Here is a 20,295-nt window from a genome sequence, read left to right on the forward strand (position 1 = left end):
GAATTAAACTCCAAATGAATTACGCAGAGATAAAGTACTCGCCAAGAGGTCAACAAACTTGTCATAGGGTTTGGATACCTGCGTGCCTCAACGACCCAGAGAGCTACGCAGGCTGGAGTTAGGTCTTCAAGCTTTGGCTCTTGGTAAGGTCACCCATGCCAAACAGGTCAAAGGGTAGAGGTCAGACTGAGAGTGGTCCTCCGGTCCTCCAGGTTCGAGGGGGGACTCAGCTCAGGGCCGACAACCCTGACCGGTCAAGCAAAACTGCTACGGAAACAGCAATGAAAGATCCTCCTGCATCTGCGTGCGACGGTATTCCCGGGTGAGAGAGAGGAGAGCCAGAACGAGGAACGGGAAGACAGGGGGTGGAGAAATTGCCGGAAATGGGAGAAATCATCGTTAACGCTGCAGGTTGGAAGCTACCCAGGCGGGATATGAAGTGTTGCTCCTCTGTGGGGTCAGTACAGGAGGCCAGGGACCTCAGTGAAGAGACGGTTTGACTGAGGGATGAGGACCGATCCGGCAGAACCCCAATGTCATTCTTTAAGCTAGGTGGATGGAAGAACACACAACCAGCTCGCACGATGACTGACCAAATCAGTTGGGCAAAAGAACTTTGCGCTTCACATTCTGAATCGTTTAATCCGTTTAGCGAGACCGTGGGAGAATACTATGACCCTAAAGGGTTGGACTCAAACTCATAGGGCCAGTGAAAAGTCATGCACCCCACACCCCTATCAGTGCCCCCCCTCCACTCCAGCCCCTCTGAAATGGATAGTCCACTCCCCAATTTGCTCTGCTTCCCCTCCCACAGGGGGGAGGGCTCAATCCCCCCCCCCATGGGGGTTGTTCTTTCTAACTTGCCCGTCTGATAAGGCACAGGGGTAGTCCACACCCACCCAGTCTCATCTCCTGCCCCTCTTCCAGGGGAAGTACTCCCTCTTCCCCCCCCCCACCTGCCCGAGAGGGGCAATGCGCTCTCTCCCCACCTGCCATTCAGACGAGGCCAGTACTCTCCTCGTCCACCTTCTGCTCTTTCACCACAATCACACACGCCCCCCCCCCCACCCCACCAGCCGTCTGACAGGGGCAGTTCTATTTTCCCCAAACCTTCCCCACCCCACCATACACACACTTTTACCCCTCCTACAGGGGTCAAGTGTCCACAGCCCACTGACAGGGTCAGTGCATCACTCCAGCTCTTGCTGCACGCTACCCCTCCGACATGGGCAGTGTCCTCAACCCCCAACCCCGCCCCCCCACGACCTCTCTTGCCCTTCCAAAGCAGTAACACCGCCCCCCCCCTTCTACTCCCCCCAATTGTCACCAACATGTTAGGAAGTGACACGTTCCCTCACTCCTTACAAAACCGGTTTGTTTTTATAGCTGTTTGAAGACAACCACAGGGCAGATCGCTTCTTGGACCAGGCGCTCGCACGCCTTTCGTTTTATTTTACGCTTTCGGGGTCCCTAATGAGTTTACCGGTTGGATTGCTGTACGGATTTGTTTAGGTAAGTCATCTGCTCACTTATCGTCTTTCGAGTGCAACGAGCAGACCTCTGGGCCGAAAGCTGGACCCGGGGGCAACGCTCCCTTATCCTGTCTCTCGACCTGGCCGCCACAGGAACGCGAGCTCCAGGCTCCGGATGCCGCTAGGCCGCAAGCATAAGCATCGGCTACGGTTACGACTACTCCGGCGGTCTGGTACCTTGGGCGGGGAAGCCGATCTCGCTGAGCTTGGCCTGGAGTTCTTGGATGCTCCACGTACCCAGTTCGGGCACATCCACCCCGGGCGGCGCATCCGCCATCTCGCCTTCGCCGCTCTCTCGGAGGCAAATGTCGCCGCTGCCTCAATCAAACCTGTTTATCACGGAATCCCCGCCCCCGCGCCGCACCTATTCGCTATAATCGACCAATAAATGAACACGTCCCTGGCGCTCTCGGCCTTGATTGGCGAATACTCCATCAATCAATGACGTACACTCGGTGCGATCAGGTTTGGTTGTTCCCGCTCCGCGAGTTGTCAATCGCCAAACGCGCCAGGAAGAACTACAATTCCCAGCATGCAATGCAGCGTTTGCGAAAATTAAAATTCTTCAAACAGACCGATTTCGTGCTGTAATTAAGAATTGAAAGCTTTTTGCAGTAATTAAAAACTCTCCTATTCTTCTTTCTAAGATACGTTTGTTCCCTGAGATTTAACCTTTAACCTGCAATGGCGATGCCCATGCTGGTAATCAGAGGGCTGGATGCCTGGCTCTGCGTCTCTGAAACTCCGCAGTTGTTCTAGTTGTAAGTAACTTATTTTAACTTTACTGCGCTTTTGCTCAGCTTGTCCCCCTCCCTCTCAGTGCGGTTTAGAAGAATTTCCTCCCTTGTTGTCCCTCACATCGAGTTTCGGGTCAAATTACTCTTCTGTGGTCTCCCTGAATAAGATTAAAGTACTCGAATTGTGCCATAAGTTTATTTCGTCCAACTCTCGTTAGATTTTCGATGCTTTGGTCAGTAATCAGGTACACTGAGTGTTATTTGCCATTCAAGCTTTCCTTTTCGAACCGTACAACACAGAAACAGGCCGTTCGGCCCGTCAAGTACATGCCGACCCAGATGCCCCACTCTAGTTAGGCCCCTTTGCCACCGTTTGACCCCTAACCTTCTAAAACCGTTAATACGAGTGCTTCTGGGCGATAGTCATTTAGGGCTGCTCGCATTATTCTTCTTAGACACTGGCTTAATTGTTGCCTTTTTGAAGCAAGTGGGAAATTCAGCCCGTAGCAGTGAGAGGTTGAAAATGTCCTTGAATGCACCCACCAGCTGGTTGGCCCAAGTTTTCAGAGCCAACATCATCTTGTCTGATCCCTCCCTGTAGCTCAGTCCCTCAAATCTTGGCAACACCCTTGTCACCCCTTTCTGTGCTTTTTCCAATTTAATTACATCTCTTTTTATAGCTAATGAAACTAATTCCTTCTACCAGCACGTGGTCCGTACCCTTCCATGATCTAAATATTCATACACCTATCTGAGAATGGTTTAAACTGTTGTATCTGCCGCCTCCACCATCCCTGGGAGCCTGTTCCAGGCACTCATCACTCTCCGGTAAGAAAAAAATTGCCCCATATATCTCTTTTGAAATTGTCTCCCCCGTTCCTTGGGTGCCCAGACTTCATATTCAAAATTATGTGCCCCTCTTGAGTTAAAAGTTCAAAGTTAATTTTATTATCAGAGTAGATTCGTGTCACCATATACAAACCTGAGATTCATTTTCCTGCGGGCATACTCAGCAAATCTATAGAATAGTAACTGTAAACAGGATCAATGAAAGACCAACCAGAGTGCAGAAGACAACAAACTGTGCAAATGCAACTATAAATAAATATTAATAAATAACGAGAGCAGGAGATAAAAAGTCCCTAAAGTGAGATCGTTGGTTGTGGGAACATTTCAATGGACGGGCAAGTGAGTGTGGTTATTCCCTTTTGTTCAGGAGCCTGATGGTTGAGGGGTAGTAGCTGTTCCTGAACCTGATGGTGCGGGTTCTGAGGCTCTTGTGCCTGCTACCTAATGGCAGCAGTGAGAAGAGAGCACGGCCTGGGTGGTGGGGATCTCTGATGAGGGATGCTGCTTTCCTACAATAGCGTTTAGAAACGTAGAAACATTGAAAACCTACATCACAATACAGGCCCTTCGGCCCACAAAGTTGTGCTGAACATGTCCCTACCTTAGAAATCACTAGGCTTACCCACAGCCCTCTATTTTACTAAGCTCCATGTACCTATCCAAAAGTCTCTTAAAAGGCCCTATCGTATCCGCCTCCACCACCATTGCCGGCAGCCCATTCCACGCACTCACCACTCTCTGAGTAAAAAAATTTACCCCTGACATCTCCTCTGTACCTGCCCCCCAGCACCTTAAACCTGTGTCCTCTTGTGGCAACCATTTCATGTAGATGTGCTCAATGGTGGGGAGGGCTTTACCCGTGATGGACTGGGCCGAATCCACTACCTTCTGTAGGATGCAGCCAGTCAATCTCTCCACTACACATCTGCAGAAGTTTGTCAAAGTTTTTGGTGTCACGCTGTCTCCGAAGTCTCCTGAAGAGGCAGAGGCACTGTCGTGGTTTCTTTGCAATTGCATTTACACACACCTCTCCAAGGTCACCCCTCAGTCTCATACGTTCGAAGGAATAACGTCCTAGCTTCACACACAAAGTGCTGGAGGAGCTCAGCAGCTCAGGCAAAATCTATGGAAATGAATAAACAATCGAGATCCTTCATCGGGACTGGAAAGAGAGGGGAAGGGCACCAAAATGTTGGGGGAGGTGTAGGTGGCTAGCTAGAAGGGTGAACCTAGGTGGGTGGGAAAAGATTGCAACCAATAAACAAGAGTTCCCCAGACGACATCTTTCAGACAGCCAACCTGTTCAATTAATTCACTTCGTCCACACCATCTGCTTGTTCTTTCTGTCCCGATTGCATTCCGGAGGCTGTCGGAGCCTGTGATGTGCGGTTCGGCATCCGATCGAGTGATCTGGCACTCTGCTGTGTCCGGAGAGGGCTGAGAGCAGGAACACGAGCTGCCTCGTGGGAAGCGACTCCATTTCGAAGCTTCGAGGAAGATTGAGGCGAACGTGGAGGAGGTCAGCGGCCGCTGTCCGTGGACGCACGGCTTTTTCTGTAGATCCTGGCTATCTGGAGAAGACGACTATCAGTGTTGTATTGACAATAAAATGAACCTTTCAATATAAAGGGCCGGAGAGGAAAGAATCTGACAGAGGAGAGTGGACAACAGGAGAATGGGAAGGAGGAGGGGATCCGAGGGAAGTGATGGGCAGCTCCTATCACCTACCTTGTCCAATCAAACTTTATAACTCAGTACTTCAAGTCCTGGCAACACCGTTATAGATCTTCAGACTATGTGGATCCAGGATCGGTCTCTGCACCCGCTGAGGACCCAGCAGTGGAGAATACCTTCAGAGAACATCATACTCGCCTCGAGTGATTGCACTACCAAACAACACTAATGGTCCAATCCCTCCACATTCACTCTCACTGCGGCCAGCCTGTTCCAGGTCCTCATCACTCTCTCCCCCCCCCCCACCAAAACAAAATTACCCCGCACATCTTTGCAACTTATCCCCCCCCCCCACTCCCCACTTACCCTGAGCCCGGAGTGCATGTTCCTCTCTAATTTGCCCGCAGATCCCTCCGCCAACAAAGGATGTCCAAGCTCTCTCGAGCAACAAAAGCTGTGAGGAAGGTGGAGCCTGGCAGCGTCATCCGGGCCATCGTCCGCTCAGGCCAGGCAACCCCAGGACCCCCGCTCGGCCCTACACTTGGTCAGGTAAGCTCCCTCCCGTCGGATTGGTGGGATGGTCGGCCCCTTTTATTTTTAAATCAGAATCAGAGGCAGGTTTACTGTCACCAGCATACGTCGTGAAATTTGTTAACCTTCGCTTACGGCAATTTCTGGGATCATTCCATCTGAAGCAGGAGATATTCCTGCTTCCGCTCAGTGGATGATAGCATTTACAACTTCATTGGCCAGGAGAGCCTTGTACTTAAAGGGAAGGATTCTAGTCCACCTACTGTTATTCACTGGCGTACCTCCATTATGTCCTGTCTAAGCTTAGAGAAAATAAGAAGTCGGACATTCGATATATCCTCTAAGTCTGAGGAAACTTGGCGACCGTTTGTTCAATGTTTCCGTATGCTCTGACTTATGGCCCTTCCAGTTACCTTGTGAAGTTTTGGATTTGATCAGAAAGTTTCTCTTTGTTTTTCCTTTCACTCTCAGTTTGAGCTGCCCAGTTCTTTTTTTTCCTGGTTTTTGGGGTTTTTTTCCTGTACAGGTCAATTTATAAAAGTTTGTTTATCTTTTTTTTTCTTTTATGGATGAGGAGAATCAATTACCTTTCTCTTTACGACATACTATTAGATTAATGCCATGTTCAATCTTAATAATGTTTATTTTCCTTTTATTGATATAGATATTTGTGATAATTCTTCTCTTGTTTATATATAAACTTCTTCATTTAACTCATAAAAAGATCGATAAAGGAAATTTTTTTGACTTTGCAGCAGTACAAAGCTATACATAATATAGAGGGGGAAAAACTGAATTCCAGTACGTCTCGTTTCGGCTAGCGGCTTAATATACGGGGCCGGCCCGGCCAAACTTAAGAAATCTTGTTTGGGTGGATGCTGCGCGATGTGACCCGTTACAAATCAGTCCTGTGAAATAACAAACAGTACACAATATGCAAAGTCAAGTTTATCGTCATTTCGACCATAAACTGTCGGTACAGTACACAGTAAAAATGAAACAGCGTTCCTCCAGGACCCTGGTGTTACATGAAACAACACAAAACTACACCAGACTATGTGAGACAGCACAAGGCTGCACTAGACTATGTGAAACAACACAGAAACTACACAAGACTATGTGAGACAACACAGAAACTACACTAGACTATGTGAGACAGCACAAGGCTACACTAGACTATGTAAAACAACACAAAACTACACCAGACTATGTGAGACAGTACAAGACTACACTAGACTGCCTAAAACAACACAGAAACTACACTAGACTATGTGAGACAACACAGAAACTACACTAGACTATGTGAGACAGCACAAGACTACACTAGACTATGTGAGACAACACAGAAACTACACTAGACTATGTGAGACAGCACAAGGCTACACTAGACTATGTAAAACAACACAAAACTACACCAGACTATGTGAGACAGCACAAGACTACACTAGACTATGTGAGACAACACAGAAACTACACCAGACTATGTCAGACAGCACAAGGCTACACTAGACTACGTAAAACAACACAAAACTACACTAGACTATGTGAGACAGCACAAGACTACACTAGACTACGTAAAACAACACAAAACTACACCAGACTATGTGAGACTGCACAAGGCTACACTAGATTACGTAAAACAACACAAAACTACACTAGACTATGTGAGACAACACAGAAACTACACAAGACTATGTGAGACAGCACAAGACTACACTAGACTATGTGAGACAGCACAAGACTACACTAGACTAGACTATGTGAGACAGCACAAGACGACACTAGACTACATAAAACAACACAGAAACTACACTAGTCTATGTGAGACAGCAGAAGGCTACACTAGACTGCGTAAAACAACACAAAACTACACTAAACTATGTGAGACAGCACAAGACTACACTAGACTACATAAAACAACAAAAACTACACTAGACTATGTGAGACAGCACAAGACTACACTAGACTACATAAAACAACACAAAACTACACTAGACTATGTGAGACAGCACAAGGCTACACTAGACTGCATAAAACAACACAAAATGACACTAGGCTATGTGAGACAGCACAAGGCTACACTAGACTGCGTAAAACAACACAAAACTACACCAGACTATGTGAGACAGCACAAGACTACACTAGACTGCCTAAAACAACACAGAAACTACACCAGACTATGTCAGGCAGCACAAGGCTACACTAGACTATGTGAGAGCACAAGACTACACTAGACTACGTAAAACAACACAAAACTACACTAGACTATGTGAGACAGCACAAGACTACACTAGACTAGACTATGTGAGACAGCACAAGACTACACTAGACTACATAAAACAACAGAAACTACACCAGACTATGTGAGACAGCACAAGACTACACTAGACTATGTAAAACAACACAAAACTACACCAGACTATGTGAGACTGCACAAGACTACACTAGATTACGTAAAACAACACAAAACTACACTAGACTATGTGAGACAGCACAAGGCTACACTAGACTCCGTAAGACAACACAGAAACTACACTAGACTATGTGAGACAGCACAAGGCTACACTAGACTACATAAAACAACACAGAAACTACACTAGACTATGTGAGACAGCACAAGGCTACACTAGACTGCGTAAAACATCATAAAAACTACACTAGACTACAGACCTGCACAGGACTACTTAAAATGCACAAAACTGTGCAAGACAGTACAATAATTAATAAACAAAACAACAGGCACAGTAGAGGGCAAATTACAATGTAATAATAAATTATGTAAATGTCAGTCTGGACTCTGGGTACTGAGGAGTCTGATGCGATTAAACAATTAAGCTTTATAATTCTTTGACTATAGGGTTAGTAAAGAAAACGGGGGGATAAAAAAGAAAAGGGGCCCAGTCTTATGAAGTGTATTCATGAAGGGCCCAGTCTATTGTGCAGTGTTGGAGTTCACTGATAAACCGGTCGTCCACCATCGACCTCCTTCGGATCCTCCATCCGGCGGTCTGCCAGCTCCCTCCTTTCGCGCCTTCTCTCCTCGTCTCTCCCCGTGTTTGTGTGTGTGTGTCTGTCTGTTTGCTTGTTTGTTTTGGATTTCCAGTATGTGCATCTTTTCTCAGGCTCCTGCACCCCCTTCCTGATGGTAGCAATGAGAGGGCACATCCTGGGTGACGGGGGGTCCTTAATGAGAGATGCCACCTTCCCGAGGCATCACTCTCTGAAGATTTCCTGAATACTAATGATGCCCCCCCCCCCCCCACCATTGTGCCATCTTTTCCCACTCTCTTTCTGCCTTTTGTCCAGAGCACTGAGGGTTGAAAGCCAGACTGGTTGAATTACAAGACCCTCTGGGTCGTGACGGGTTGGAAATGGAGAGGATATTTTCTCTTCTGGAGACAGGGAATGTGAAGGTGGCGATTGGTTTAAACGTACAATCCCCGTTCTCGAGTCTGCTCATCCGGACTTTGAAGCCCCTGTATCGTCTTCTGGAAGGTAGATGAGATACAGGAGCCGGAACGCCCACACTCGATGTTTTAGGGACAGCTTCTTCCACTCCACTCCGCCATCAGCTTTCCGAACGGCTCAAGGACCCCGCCTCACTATTATTTATTGTTGGGTGGTGGGATGGAGGCTTCCGAGAGGACCACAACAGTGCCGTAGGGTTTGGAGGCTTGCGTGCCTCAGTGACCCGGAGAGCTACGTTGGCTGGAGTCAGGGCTTTATGCTTTGGCTCTTGGTAAGGTCTCCCAGGCCAAACAGGGTCAAAGGGCAGAGGTCAGACTAAGAGTGGTCCACCGGTCCTCCAGGGTCAGGGCTAACGACCCTGACTGGTCAAAACGAAACTGTTACAGAAACAGCAATGAAGGTTTCTTCTACGTCGGAGTGCGACGGTATTCCTGAGTCTCCACCCGGGACTTGCCTGACTGACGGTGGTGAAAAACCGGGCGACTGGCACGGTGAAGGAAGCTGTGAACGACACTGGAGGTGGAGGACCTTCATTGCTGCTCTCAACACCAACGGCGTAACGGGCGAAAGAAGGAGGAGGTGGGGCAGAGCTACATCTCAACCGGAGGAGGTGTGAGGTGCTCCTTCTCTCCGCCAGCCTGCAGGTCACCCTTGGGCAAGGGGTGGCCCCTGCAAAGCCTTGGGAGCAGGAAGCCATGTCAGACGAACAGCCGGTGCATACCTCAAGCCCTGGTTATGCGACCACGGACGCCAGGCAGACGATCTCCGAAGAGTCACCAGTCTTGTGAAGACAACAATAGCAAACCACTTCTGTCGAAAAAATTTGCCCAGAGCAATCAAGGTCAAAGGCCACGATCGCCTACATGGCGCGTAATGATGATGTCATACTACGCGGCGCACAACCATGATGGTTTATCGCTGCCGCCGCAAGTCTGCCGATTTCGGGGCGGTTGTCGTTGGCGGATAACCGGATTCTGACTCGGAATTGCCAGGGTGGCGAACGTGCAGCAAAGTGTAGCCCAGACCGGAGGGGACGGAAGGACGTGACTACGGCGGGTCGTCAACAGGGCGCAGCGGGAGCGCAGCGGTTGGCACGACGCTGTCACAGCTCGGGGCGTGGCGGAGTTTCGGAGTTCAGTTCCGGCGTCCTCCGTCAGAAGGTTTGTACGTCCCCTCCCCTGCGCCTGTGAGGTTTCCTCCGGGTGCTCCGGTTTCCTCCCACAGTCCAGAATCGTACCGGTCGGTAGGCTAATTGGTCACTGTAGGTTGTCACGTGATTAGGCTGGGGTTAAATCGGTAGGCCTATTCTGCCCTGTGTCTTTAAATAAGCAGTCACAAACACGAGAAAATCTTCAGGTGCTGGAGATCCAGGCAACACGCACACAAAGTGCTGGAGGAACTCAGCAGGCCGGGCAGCGTCTGTGGAAAAGAGTACGGTCTTCTCCAGTCCAGCCGAAGGGTCTCGGTCCGAAACGTCCACTGTTTCCCCTTCCCCGCAGGCGCTGCCCGGCCTGCTGAGCTCCTCCGGCGTTCTGTGTGGGTGCTGCTCAGACGGGGAGATGGAGGGCTGAGCTGAGGCAGACCACTGACCCCCACGTTGGTGTCTTGCAGCGAGGCATTCCCATCGGGCAGTTCTGCAAGGAGTTTAACGAAAGGACCAAGGAGATGAAAGAGGGGATCCCTCTGCCTGTGAGGATCTCTGTCAACGTAAGTAGAAGTGAGACGGGCGGCTTTAACGCTCGCCGTTTCTCGCCGCGTGCCTGTTGATCGCGCCGTCCGAGGGCGCGCTGGGGGGGAGGGGGGCAGCTGGCGAGTGTCGCTGCGCTTCCGGACCTCTGACTCTCTGACCCACGTCTTTGGGGCGTGGGAGGACGTCGCAGCGCCCGGGGAAAGCTCGCGCGGTTATGGGGGGGGGGGGGGGGGAGTTACCACCTGAACCTCGGTCGCGATCATCGGCGCGGCGCGAGTGCCTGGCGTTTGGCAACTGCGTGTGTGTGCGTGTGTGTGTGAAAGCCGGCGGCCGAACCCCACCCCACCCTGAACCTCCTGGATTATATTCCAGCCCGCGGGACGTCCCAGTACCCCTCCGGAGGGAGAGGCGGTGCCCGCGGGGGTCAGCTGGGGTTTAAGGCAGCTGCTTGCATCGTCGGGCGAGGGGGTTGAGATGGCGAAGGCGGGTTGGGGGAGGGAATGGGGTGTCGGTCACACTGACTCGTCTGGTTCCCCCCCCCCCCCCTCACACTGCCTGTGTTTCCAGCCTGACCGCACCTTCGAGCTGAAGATCAACAAGCCCACGGTGTCCTACTTCCTGAAGGCAGTGGCGGGTATCGAGAAGGGGGCTGGGAGGACAGGTGAGCGGAAAGCGGGTATCCGGGCAGACCTCCGAGATGGGCAGAGGCAGCGATGGGGTAACGCTGCCTGAACCCCTGGATTGGATCCCAGTCTGTAACCCACTCCCGGTCTGTTATTCTATATATAAACCCCCTGAACCCCTGGATTGGATCCCAGTCTGTAACCCACTCCCTGGGGATCTGTTATTCTATATATAAACCCCCTGAACCCCTGGATTGGATCCCAGTCTGTAACCCACTCCCTGGGGATCTGTTATTCTATATATAAACCCCCTCAACCCCTGGATTGGATCCCAGTCTGTAACCCACTCCCTGGGGATCTGTTATTCTATATATAAACCCCCTCAACCCCTGGATTGGATCCCAGTCTGTAACCCACTCCCGGGGACCTGTTATTCTATATATAAACCCCCTGAACCCCTGGATTAGATCCCAGTCTGTAACCCACTCCCGGGGATCTGTTATTCTATATATAAACCCCCTGAACCCCTGGATTGTATCCCAGTCTGTAACCCACTCCCGGGTATCTGTTATTCTATATATAAACCCCCTGAACCCCTGGATTGGATCCCAGTCTGTAACCCACTCCCGGGGATCTGTTATTCTATATATAAACCCCCTGAACCCCTGGATTGGATCCCAGTCTGTAACCCACTCCCGGTGGTCTGTTATTCTATATATAAACCCCCTGAACCCCTGGATTGGATCCCAGTCTGTAACCCACTCCCTGGGGATCTTATTCTATATATAAACCCCCTGAATCCCGGGATTAGATCCCAGATCATAACCCACTCCCTGGGGATCTGTTATTCTATATATAAACCGTAATCCCTGGATCAGATCCCAGCCTGTAACCCACTCTCTGGGGATCTGTTTTATGTATAAACCCTAATCCCTGGTTTAGATCCCAGCCTGTAACCCACTCCCTGGGGATCTGTTTTATGTATAAACCCTAATCCCTGGATCAGATCCCAGCCTGTAACCTTCTCCCAGATGTCCGTTACTGTACGTAAATCCAGGGGTCTGCGCCGCCCCAGGTCGTCTGACAGCCGTGCGTGTGTGTCCCCCGCAGGTCACGAGGTGGCGGGCATGGTGACCGTGAAGCACATTTACGAAATCGCCAAGGTGAAGTGTCAGGACGAGAGCTTCCAGCTCCAGGACATGTCGTTGAAGGACGTGTGCAAAAGCCTGATCGGGACGGCCAGGACCCTCGGCATCCAGGTGGTCCGAGAGTAAGTTCACCCCGCGGCGGGAGCGGGCTGGGCGCGGATCAGAGAGCCAGCCGCCCCCGAGGATGGCAGCGGGCCAGGCGACGTCCGCCGTGAGGGTGTTTCAGGCCATCAGGACTGTCATGTTGGCCTAAGACTGTCGGAGTGGTTGGATTTAAGAACAGGGAGGTTGCGCTCGACCCGCACAGCGCGCGGTTCCGGCCTCTTTACTCCAGGAAAGATATACGGGCTTTGCAGAGGAGGATCACCGGATTAATTTCAGAGATGGTGGGGGATAGCCTATGAGGAGACTAAACACACTGGAATTCGGGAGAGGAAGACCGTTAGACTTTGGAGCGGAATTAGGCCATTCAGCCCGGCGGCTGTGCTTCACCAAGACATCAGGGCTGATTTATTAACCCTCTCAACCCCAATCTCCTGCCTCCTCCCCGTGACCTTTGAAACCCGGGCTGAACCAGAACCCATGAACCTCCACTTTAAATATACCCTGTGGCAATGAATTCCACAGATTCCCCGCCCTCTGGCTAAAGAAATTCCTCCTCACCTCTGTCCTAAATGGACGTGTCCTCTGGTCCTAGACTCCCCCACTATAGGAAACATCCTCTCCACATCCACTCTATCTGTGTCCTCTGGTCCTAGACTCCCCCACTATAGGAAACATCCTCTCCACTTCCACTCTATCTGTGTCCTCTGGTCCTAGACTCCCCCACTATAGGAAACATCCTCTCCACATCCACTCTATCTGTGTCCTCTGGTCCTAGACTCCCCCACCATAGGAAACATCCTCTCCACATCCACTGTATCTGTGTCCTCTGGTCCTAGACTCCCCCAGTATAGGAAACATCCTCTCCACGTCCACTCTATCTGTGTCCTCTGGTCCTAGACTCCCCCACTATAGGAAACATCCTCTCCACATCCACTCTATCTGTGTCCTCTGGTCCCAGACTCCCCCCACCATAGGAAACATCCTCTCCACATCCACTCTATCTGTGTCCTCTGGTCCCAGACTCCCCCCACCATAGGAAACATCCTCTCCACATCCACTCTATCTGTGGTCCGAGACTCCCCCACCATAGGAAACATCCTCTCCACATCCACTCTATCTGTGTCCTCTGGTCCCAGACTCCCCCCACTATAGGAAACATCCTCTCCACATCCACTCTATCTGTGTCCTCTGGTCCCAGACTCCCCCCACTATAGGAAACATCCTCTCCACATCCACTCTATCTGTGTCCTCTGGTCCTAGACTCCCCCACCATAGGAAACATCCTCTCCACATCCACTCTATCTGTGTCCTCTGGTCCTAGACTCCCCCACCATAGGAAACATCCTCTCCACATCCACTCTATCTGTGGTCCGAGACTCCCCCACCATAGGAAACATCCTCTCCACATCCACTCTATCTGTGTCCTCTGGTCCCAGACTCCCCCCACTATAGGAAACATCCTCTCCACATCCACTCTATCTGTGTCCTCTGGTCCCAGACTCCCCCCACTATAGGAAACATCCTCTCCACATCCACTCTATCTGTGTCCTCTGGTCCTAGACTCCCCCACCATAGGAAACATCCTCTCCACATCCACTCTATCTGTGGTCCGAGACTCCCCCACCATAGGAAACATCCTCTCCACATCCACTCTATCTGTGTCCTCTGGTCCGAGACTCCCCCATCATAGGAAACATCCTCTCCACATCCACTCTATCTGTGTCCTCTGGTCCTAGACTCCCCCACTATAGGAAACATCCTCTCCACACCCACTCTATTGAGGCCTTTCAGTATTCAATAGGTTTCAATGAGGACCCCCCCCCCTCCATTCTTCTGAACTCCAGTGAGTCCATGCCCAGAGCTGTCAAACGCTCCTCAAGCCTTAACCCTTTCTTTCCTGGGATTGTTCTCGAGAATCTCCTCCGGACAGCAATGTCAACACGTCCCTTGTTAGATAACTGGACCCAAGACTGCTCGCAACACCCCAACGAGCGGCCTGTCCGATACCTTACGAAGCCTCAGCATTGGTACAGCAGAGTACAGGCCCTTCGGCTCATGGTGTAGTACTGAATTACTGGTCATCAAACCCGTGCCCAGACATAGACCGCACCGCAGATTACATGGCCTTTCGGCCTATGATATAGTGCCAACCTTTCAGCTCAATCCCTCCCTGGCTGTGTTGGCCAAGCCATTGTGTAAATCGAAGGCAGAGGTTGATAGCTTTGAAGTTTACGAGGGGAAGGCAGGAGATTTGGGGCTGAGAGGGAAAATGGGTCAGCCACGATGAAATGGTGGAGCAGAAACTCAACTCTGCTGCTCTATCTTCTGGTCTCCCACATGCTGTAACCCTCTATTTCAAAGGTTCAAGGGTCAAACTTAATGTTGGAGAAACGTATACAATATATATCCTGAGATGCTGTTTTCTTCGCAAACACCCGCAAAGGCCCCAAAGAACAAGCGACAGTTCAGTGTGAGAACCCCAAAGCCCTACCGCGCATAAGCGACAGCCAGCGACGACCCCCCCCCCCCCCCCGGCTCCCCCCACCAGCAAAAATGACGCATCGGTAGCAGCACCGAGCCCAAGCGTGTGCCAACCAACAGCGAAGACGCAGTCCGGAGTTACCCCAAAGGCTTCGCATTTCATCCGACACTTGACACACCACAGGGCCCCTCTCTCCCTGGCAAGGGAGAGGGAGCAGTCCCCCCATTTTCACAGCGAGCGGGAGACGTAACAACCACCCGCCGGAGTACGGTGTTAAATCGTCGCTTTTCTCGAGCTCCCTGTGTCCGGAAACCGCAAAGTCTGCGGGCCCACGGCGGAAGTTTTCCCGGCCTCCCGCCGTCACACCGACCCTCGATCCACCCGTCTCTTTGGCTTCCGAACACGATCGAGACTCTCAGGCTGGAGCCTCGGCGTGTCGCATAGCCTCCGGTCGTGGGACCCCGGGATCCCGCAAAGAACCGAAGTCAGCGTGTAACTCCGGGTCGGGTCTTCAAGAGAACCCTGAAAGGGAAAAATAGGGATATTAAAGAAGGAAATAGATGCAAACAAAAGGGTTGCCCTTCAGGCACCATCATTCCTCCTAAGCTCTGCCCTCAATCCATTTTTCTCTATTGTCTTCTCATCTATGTAAATATCTGCGCCAACCACCATCCCTGACAGCGGCCCACACCCTTTAAGTTTAAATAAAACCCATCTCTGACATCTGCCTATACACTTCCTCCAATCACCTCTCCTACTAGCCATTTCTGCCCTCTATCACTGCTTGCTGTACACCTCAAATTAAAACAGCAGTTCAAATCAATCTTCTCAGGGCCCCCAGCCGGCTCCGGGTTTTAATTATAACCGGCGTTCTGATGAGAAGCGCCGTCAGGGATAAGTTCCGTTTGCTCAGCCAGACGTGGACGCAGCTGGACGAAACCGCCTACGTCTCGGGCCAAGGTGGAAAACGGACGCGGCGCATTCAAAATAGCGGGCAGGGGAAAAAAACCAGTCACACGAAAAAAAAACCCCATATAGTCCCACAAATTGATGGCAAAGTTTCCCCGTCAATCCAGCCTGGAACAACGGAGGGCAGCACTGATCATTAAACTCCTAATCCCTTCTTCATACAAAATGTCCTCTTTCCAATGCCTACCCATCGATGTGGCTGTTTGAGAGCCCCTTAAATGCCTCTGCGTCACAGAAACATGCAATCATGAAAGGGATAGATGAGATAGAGGCAGGGAAGTTGTTGCCCCTGGTGAGTGAGACTAGAACTAGGGGGCTTAGCCTCAAGGTATAAGGGGCATTGATTTTTTTTAAAGCAAAATATACTTTATTCAAAAATAAGATGATCTACAATGAACCATTCATTTTAAACTTTTTATTAATTATCATTGAAGATTGACAAAAAAAAAATACGTTAAGTCAAAACACAAAATGCTGGCGGAACTCAGCAGGCCAGACAGCATCTGTGGGAGGAGGTAGTGACGACGTTTCGGGCCGAAACCCTTCATCAGGAGTGAAGTAACATGGGATGGTCGGGGGGGATAAGAAGTGGGGGGAGGGATGAAGTAGAGAGCTGGGAAGTGATGGGCTGGGGGGAAGGTGGAGAATGATGGGAAATAAAAGAGAAAGAAAGGTGGGGCTGGGGGGGGAGATTTTGTGTTTTTTATTTATTTCCAGCATCTGCGGATTCACTCATTGCCTTTGAATACATTAAGTTGATATGTCATTGTGTGGAATAAGAAATTAAATTAGCAAATAACTGATCAACAAAGCTATACACTATATCAATAATGATAAAAAAGTAAAGTGTTAAGAATATTTTTTTGAAAGGAAAAGAAGGGGAAAAAAGAAACCCAACTAAAAAAAAAAGCCAAAGAAACCCCATAGGGAGCACAACCCCGGAGCTATACGTTAAAAAAACACCAATCCCCCAGCTCAAATCCACGTAAAGAAAAATCGGAAGGAAAGCGTATGAATTAACTCAAATCAGATGATAGTCGCGGGCGAACGACCCCCCCCCCCCCCCCACCTTTTCTCAAAATCGAATCGACGATCTAAAGTTCGACTTCTGATTTTCTCCAAACTAAGACGTAACGTCACCTGGGAAAACCGTTGTATCAAAGAGGGAGCAGGAGCATCTTTCCAGTTTCAGCGAAACAACCCTTCTGGCCAATAACGTAACGAATGCATTTACACGTCGGTCTGATGGAGAAGTGCCATGAATATATTGAGGGATTACACCAAATAAAACTGTCAATTTATTAGGTTGTAAATGAACCATTCAAGGACATTCAATCCGTTATAGTAGACAATAGGTGCAGAGGTAGACCATTCGGCCCTTCGAGCCTGCACTGCCATTCTGAGATCATGGCTGATCATCTACTATCAATACCCAGTCCCTGCCTTGTCCCCATATCCCTTGATTCCCCTATCCATAAGATACCTATCTAGCTCCTTCTTGAAAGCATCCAGAGAATTGGCCTCCACTACCTTCCGAGGCAGTGTATTCCAGACCCCCACAACTCTCTGGGAGAAGAAGTTTTTCCTTAACTCTGTCCTAAATGACCTACCCCTCATTCTCAAACCATGCCCTCTGGTACTGGACTCTCCCGGCATCTGGAACATATTTCCTGCCTCTATCTTGTCCAATCCCTTAATAATCTTATATGTTGCAATCAGCCGGGAGAAACCTCACAGAGAGGACTCCGTACAGGCGGTGGCGCCTGCACTGTGAAGTGGTGTGCTAACCACTACACTACCGTGACTCCGTCCCTGAGGCTTATTGTATTATGTCTGACAGATCCGATCCCTGCCTCTGGCACTGTGTGTGAGAGACTCTCAGTGTCTGTCTGTCTGTCTGTCTCTCTCTCTCCCTCTCCCTCTCCCTCTCCCCCCTCCCTCTCCCCCCTCCCACTCCCCCCTCCCATTCCCCCCTCCCACTCCCCCCTCCCTCTCCCCCCTCCCACTCCCCCCCTCCCTCTCCCCCCTCCCTCTCCCCCCTCCCTCTCCCCCCTCTCTCTCCCCCCTCTCTCTCCCCCCTCTCTCTCCCCCCCTCTCTCTCCCCCCCCTCTCCCCCCTCTCTCCCCCCCTCTCCCCCCTCTCTCTCCCCCCTCACTCTCCCTCTCCCCCTCTCTCCCCCCCTCTCTCCCCCCCCTCTCTCCCCCCCTCTCTCCCCCCCTCTCTCCCCCCTCTCTCCCCCCCTCTCTCCCTCCTCTCTCTCCCCCCTCCCTCTCCCCCCTCTCTCCCCTCTCTCCCCCCTCTCTCTCCCCCCTCTCTCCCCCTCCCTCTCCCCCCTCTCTCCCCCTCTCTCTCCCCCCTCTCTCTCCCCCCTCTCTCTCCCCCCTCTCTCTCCCCCTCCCTCTCCCCCCTCCCTCTCCCCCCTCCCTCTCCCCCCCTCTCTCCCCCCCCTCCCCCTCCCTCTCTAGTTCGCATGCTTTCCCCATGGCTGAGGTATTTTCCCATGTCCCAGCAAAGTGTTGCTGGGTTAATTGGCTGCCCTGAAATGGCCTTCGGTCTGCGTGGGTCAGCCAGTTTAGAGTCCTCGAGCACTACAGGCCCTTTGGCCCACCTCCTCCTTGCCGAGCTCTAATTCTGCCTCAACCCGCGACCAGACCTGTCACGCGTGGTGGTGGGACCGGACCCAGGGTCCGGAGGGATGGCAGACACCGTCACGGTGAGTGCTGGCAGCGAGGGGAGGGTGGACTCCCCAAGAGGAGGAGGAAGCGAGGTTACACCTGGGAGTGCCCACAGAGAACAGAGGCACGGCCAAGCGACGCCGGGGAGACGATTTATTCCCCCCCCCCCCCCCCCCCAGTAGGACACCCAGTAGGACTCCGCTTACAGAGCGTAACGGGATCCCCCTTTAAGTAATCGCAGATGCCGAGGAACATGCCGGTCACAATTAACTTGACAAGATTAATCTGAAAACACCCGAGTCTTAATGCCTCCAACAATTGAAGACCGATGCTATGAGGCCTGCAGGACCATAGACCCATCCATGTACCTATCAAAACCTCTCTGCAATATTACAGTCGAACCCTCATCCCCCCCACTTCCACTTGTAGCTCATTCCACACCCTCTGAGTGAAGAATTCCCCCCTCCGGTTCCCCTTAAATATTTCACCTTTCACCCTTAACCTCTGACCTCTAGTTGTCGTGGCGCCCAGCCTCAGTGAGGGGACAAAAGGCCTGCTTGTGTATTTACCCCTCGTAATTCTGTGAACCTCTGTCAAACCTCCCTCATTTTCCTGCATGCTGGGGAGTAAAGTCCTTTTTACAAAGAAAAAGCCGAGGCTGAGTTGCCCGCTGGGGGAACCGAGTGGGTTGAGCAGGTCTGCGTGCGGGGAAGGGGGGAGGGACTGGGAATCGTCGACGTGGACCCTGGACGATGCCAGAGTCCCGTTAGAGTTGGCGTGCGAGCTGGGAGGGTGGTTAAGCAGGCGTTGGCCTTCATCAGTCAGGGATCTGAGTTCGAGAGCTCTGTAAAGCCCCGGTTAAACCACACTTGGGAGTACCGTGTTCGGTTCTGCCCCCCCCCCCCTTAAAGGAAGGATGTGGAAGCTTTAGAGGGGGCGCAGAGGATGCTGCCTGGAGTAGAGAGCAGGTCTCGTGAGGAGCGAGGGCTTTTCCCTCTGGGGCGAAGGAGGATGAGAGGTGACCCGATCGAGGTGTGCACGGTATCAAGAGGCGCGGGCCCAGAAATGTCCACCACTGGGACATCTCCCTGGATTGGAGAGCATGCCCAACGAGGAAAGGTTGAGTGAGATAGGGGTGGCGTAGCAACCTGCTAACCCTTTTGGATTGTGGGAGGCAACTGGAGGACTGGGGGGAAGGGGGGAGAACGTACAAACTCCTCACAGAGAGTGGCAGGGATCGAACCCCGATCGGTGAGGGCTGGCACTGCCAAGCGTGGTGCCAACTGCTACGCTACGGGACGAGATCTTTACCACCTTCATCGAGTTGACGATCGGCCAGCGGCACCGGATGTTGGTCTCGGTGTGCGTCCCCGGGAACAGCCCGTAGATCAGGGCCTTAGTTAAGGTGGATGGTCACAACCTATCCCCACGGTAGGGGAGTCCACAAGTAGAGGGTGAGAGGGGGGAGGAAACCTGAGGGAGCAGATTTCCCCAGGGAGGTTGGCGCTTTTATGCTGGAGGAAGTAGTAGAGATGGGTACACTTACAATGATAAAGAACGGATGTAAGGATGGGAAAATTACAGAGGGGCGTGGTTGAGGTTGAGGTCAGCATGGATGAGTTGGGCCGAAGGGCCTTTTACTGCACTGCGTCAGACCTTGGGTTCGGTGGGGGGGGTGGTGGTTGTTCAGCTCCCTCGCTCGTCCGCGTTAACCCGTCCCCTCTACCCGCAGCCTCTCGGCCGAGGACTACGCCCGGTTTCGGGAGCAGAGGGAGGAGCAGCTGAAGGCAGAAGCCGCCTCCCTCGAGGCGG

At 51.6% G+C, this 20,295-nt stretch overlaps 2 protein-coding genes across 3 annotated transcripts in view; one reads left to right on the forward strand and one right to left on the reverse strand.

The window, feature by feature from the left end:
• sf3b2 (splicing factor 3b, subunit 2) overlaps positions 1–1,866 on the reverse strand; it is an 80,374-nt gene extending 78,508 nt beyond the window's left edge. The window contains exon 1 of the mRNA XM_059955337.1: positions 1,710–1,866. Within this exon, the coding sequence (XP_059811320.1) occupies positions 1,710–1,809 (100 nt within the window). The 5' untranslated portion in view covers positions 1,810–1,866. The remainder of the gene's footprint in view (positions 1–1,709) is intronic.
• Positions 1,496–20,295, forward strand: part of mrpl11 (mitochondrial ribosomal protein L11) — a 19,008-nt gene continuing 208 nt past the window's right edge. The window contains exons 1-7 of one of the 2 annotated variants that reach the window (XM_059955338.1): positions 1,496–1,512; positions 2,180–2,293; positions 5,200–5,341; positions 10,403–10,498; positions 11,049–11,142; positions 12,215–12,374; positions 20,216–20,295. The exon at positions 20,216–20,295 is cut by the window's right edge and continues 208 nt beyond it. In XM_059955338.1, the coding sequence (XP_059811321.1) occupies positions 5,219–5,341; positions 10,403–10,498; positions 11,049–11,142; positions 12,215–12,374; positions 20,216–20,295 (553 nt within the window). In that variant the 5' untranslated portion in view covers positions 1,496–1,512; positions 2,180–2,293; positions 5,200–5,218. Of the gene's footprint in view, positions 1,513–2,179; positions 2,294–2,975; positions 3,098–5,199; positions 5,342–10,402; positions 10,499–11,048; positions 11,143–12,214; positions 12,375–20,215 lie in introns of those variants that run through there. The other variant, XM_059955339.1, reaches the window with a different exon arrangement.

Source organism: Hypanus sabinus, chromosome 31, assembly GCF_030144855.1.
Source record: "Hypanus sabinus isolate sHypSab1 chromosome 31, sHypSab1.hap1, whole genome shotgun sequence".
NCBI classification, from domain to species: Eukaryota; Metazoa; Chordata; class Chondrichthyes; order Myliobatiformes; family Dasyatidae; genus Hypanus; species Hypanus sabinus.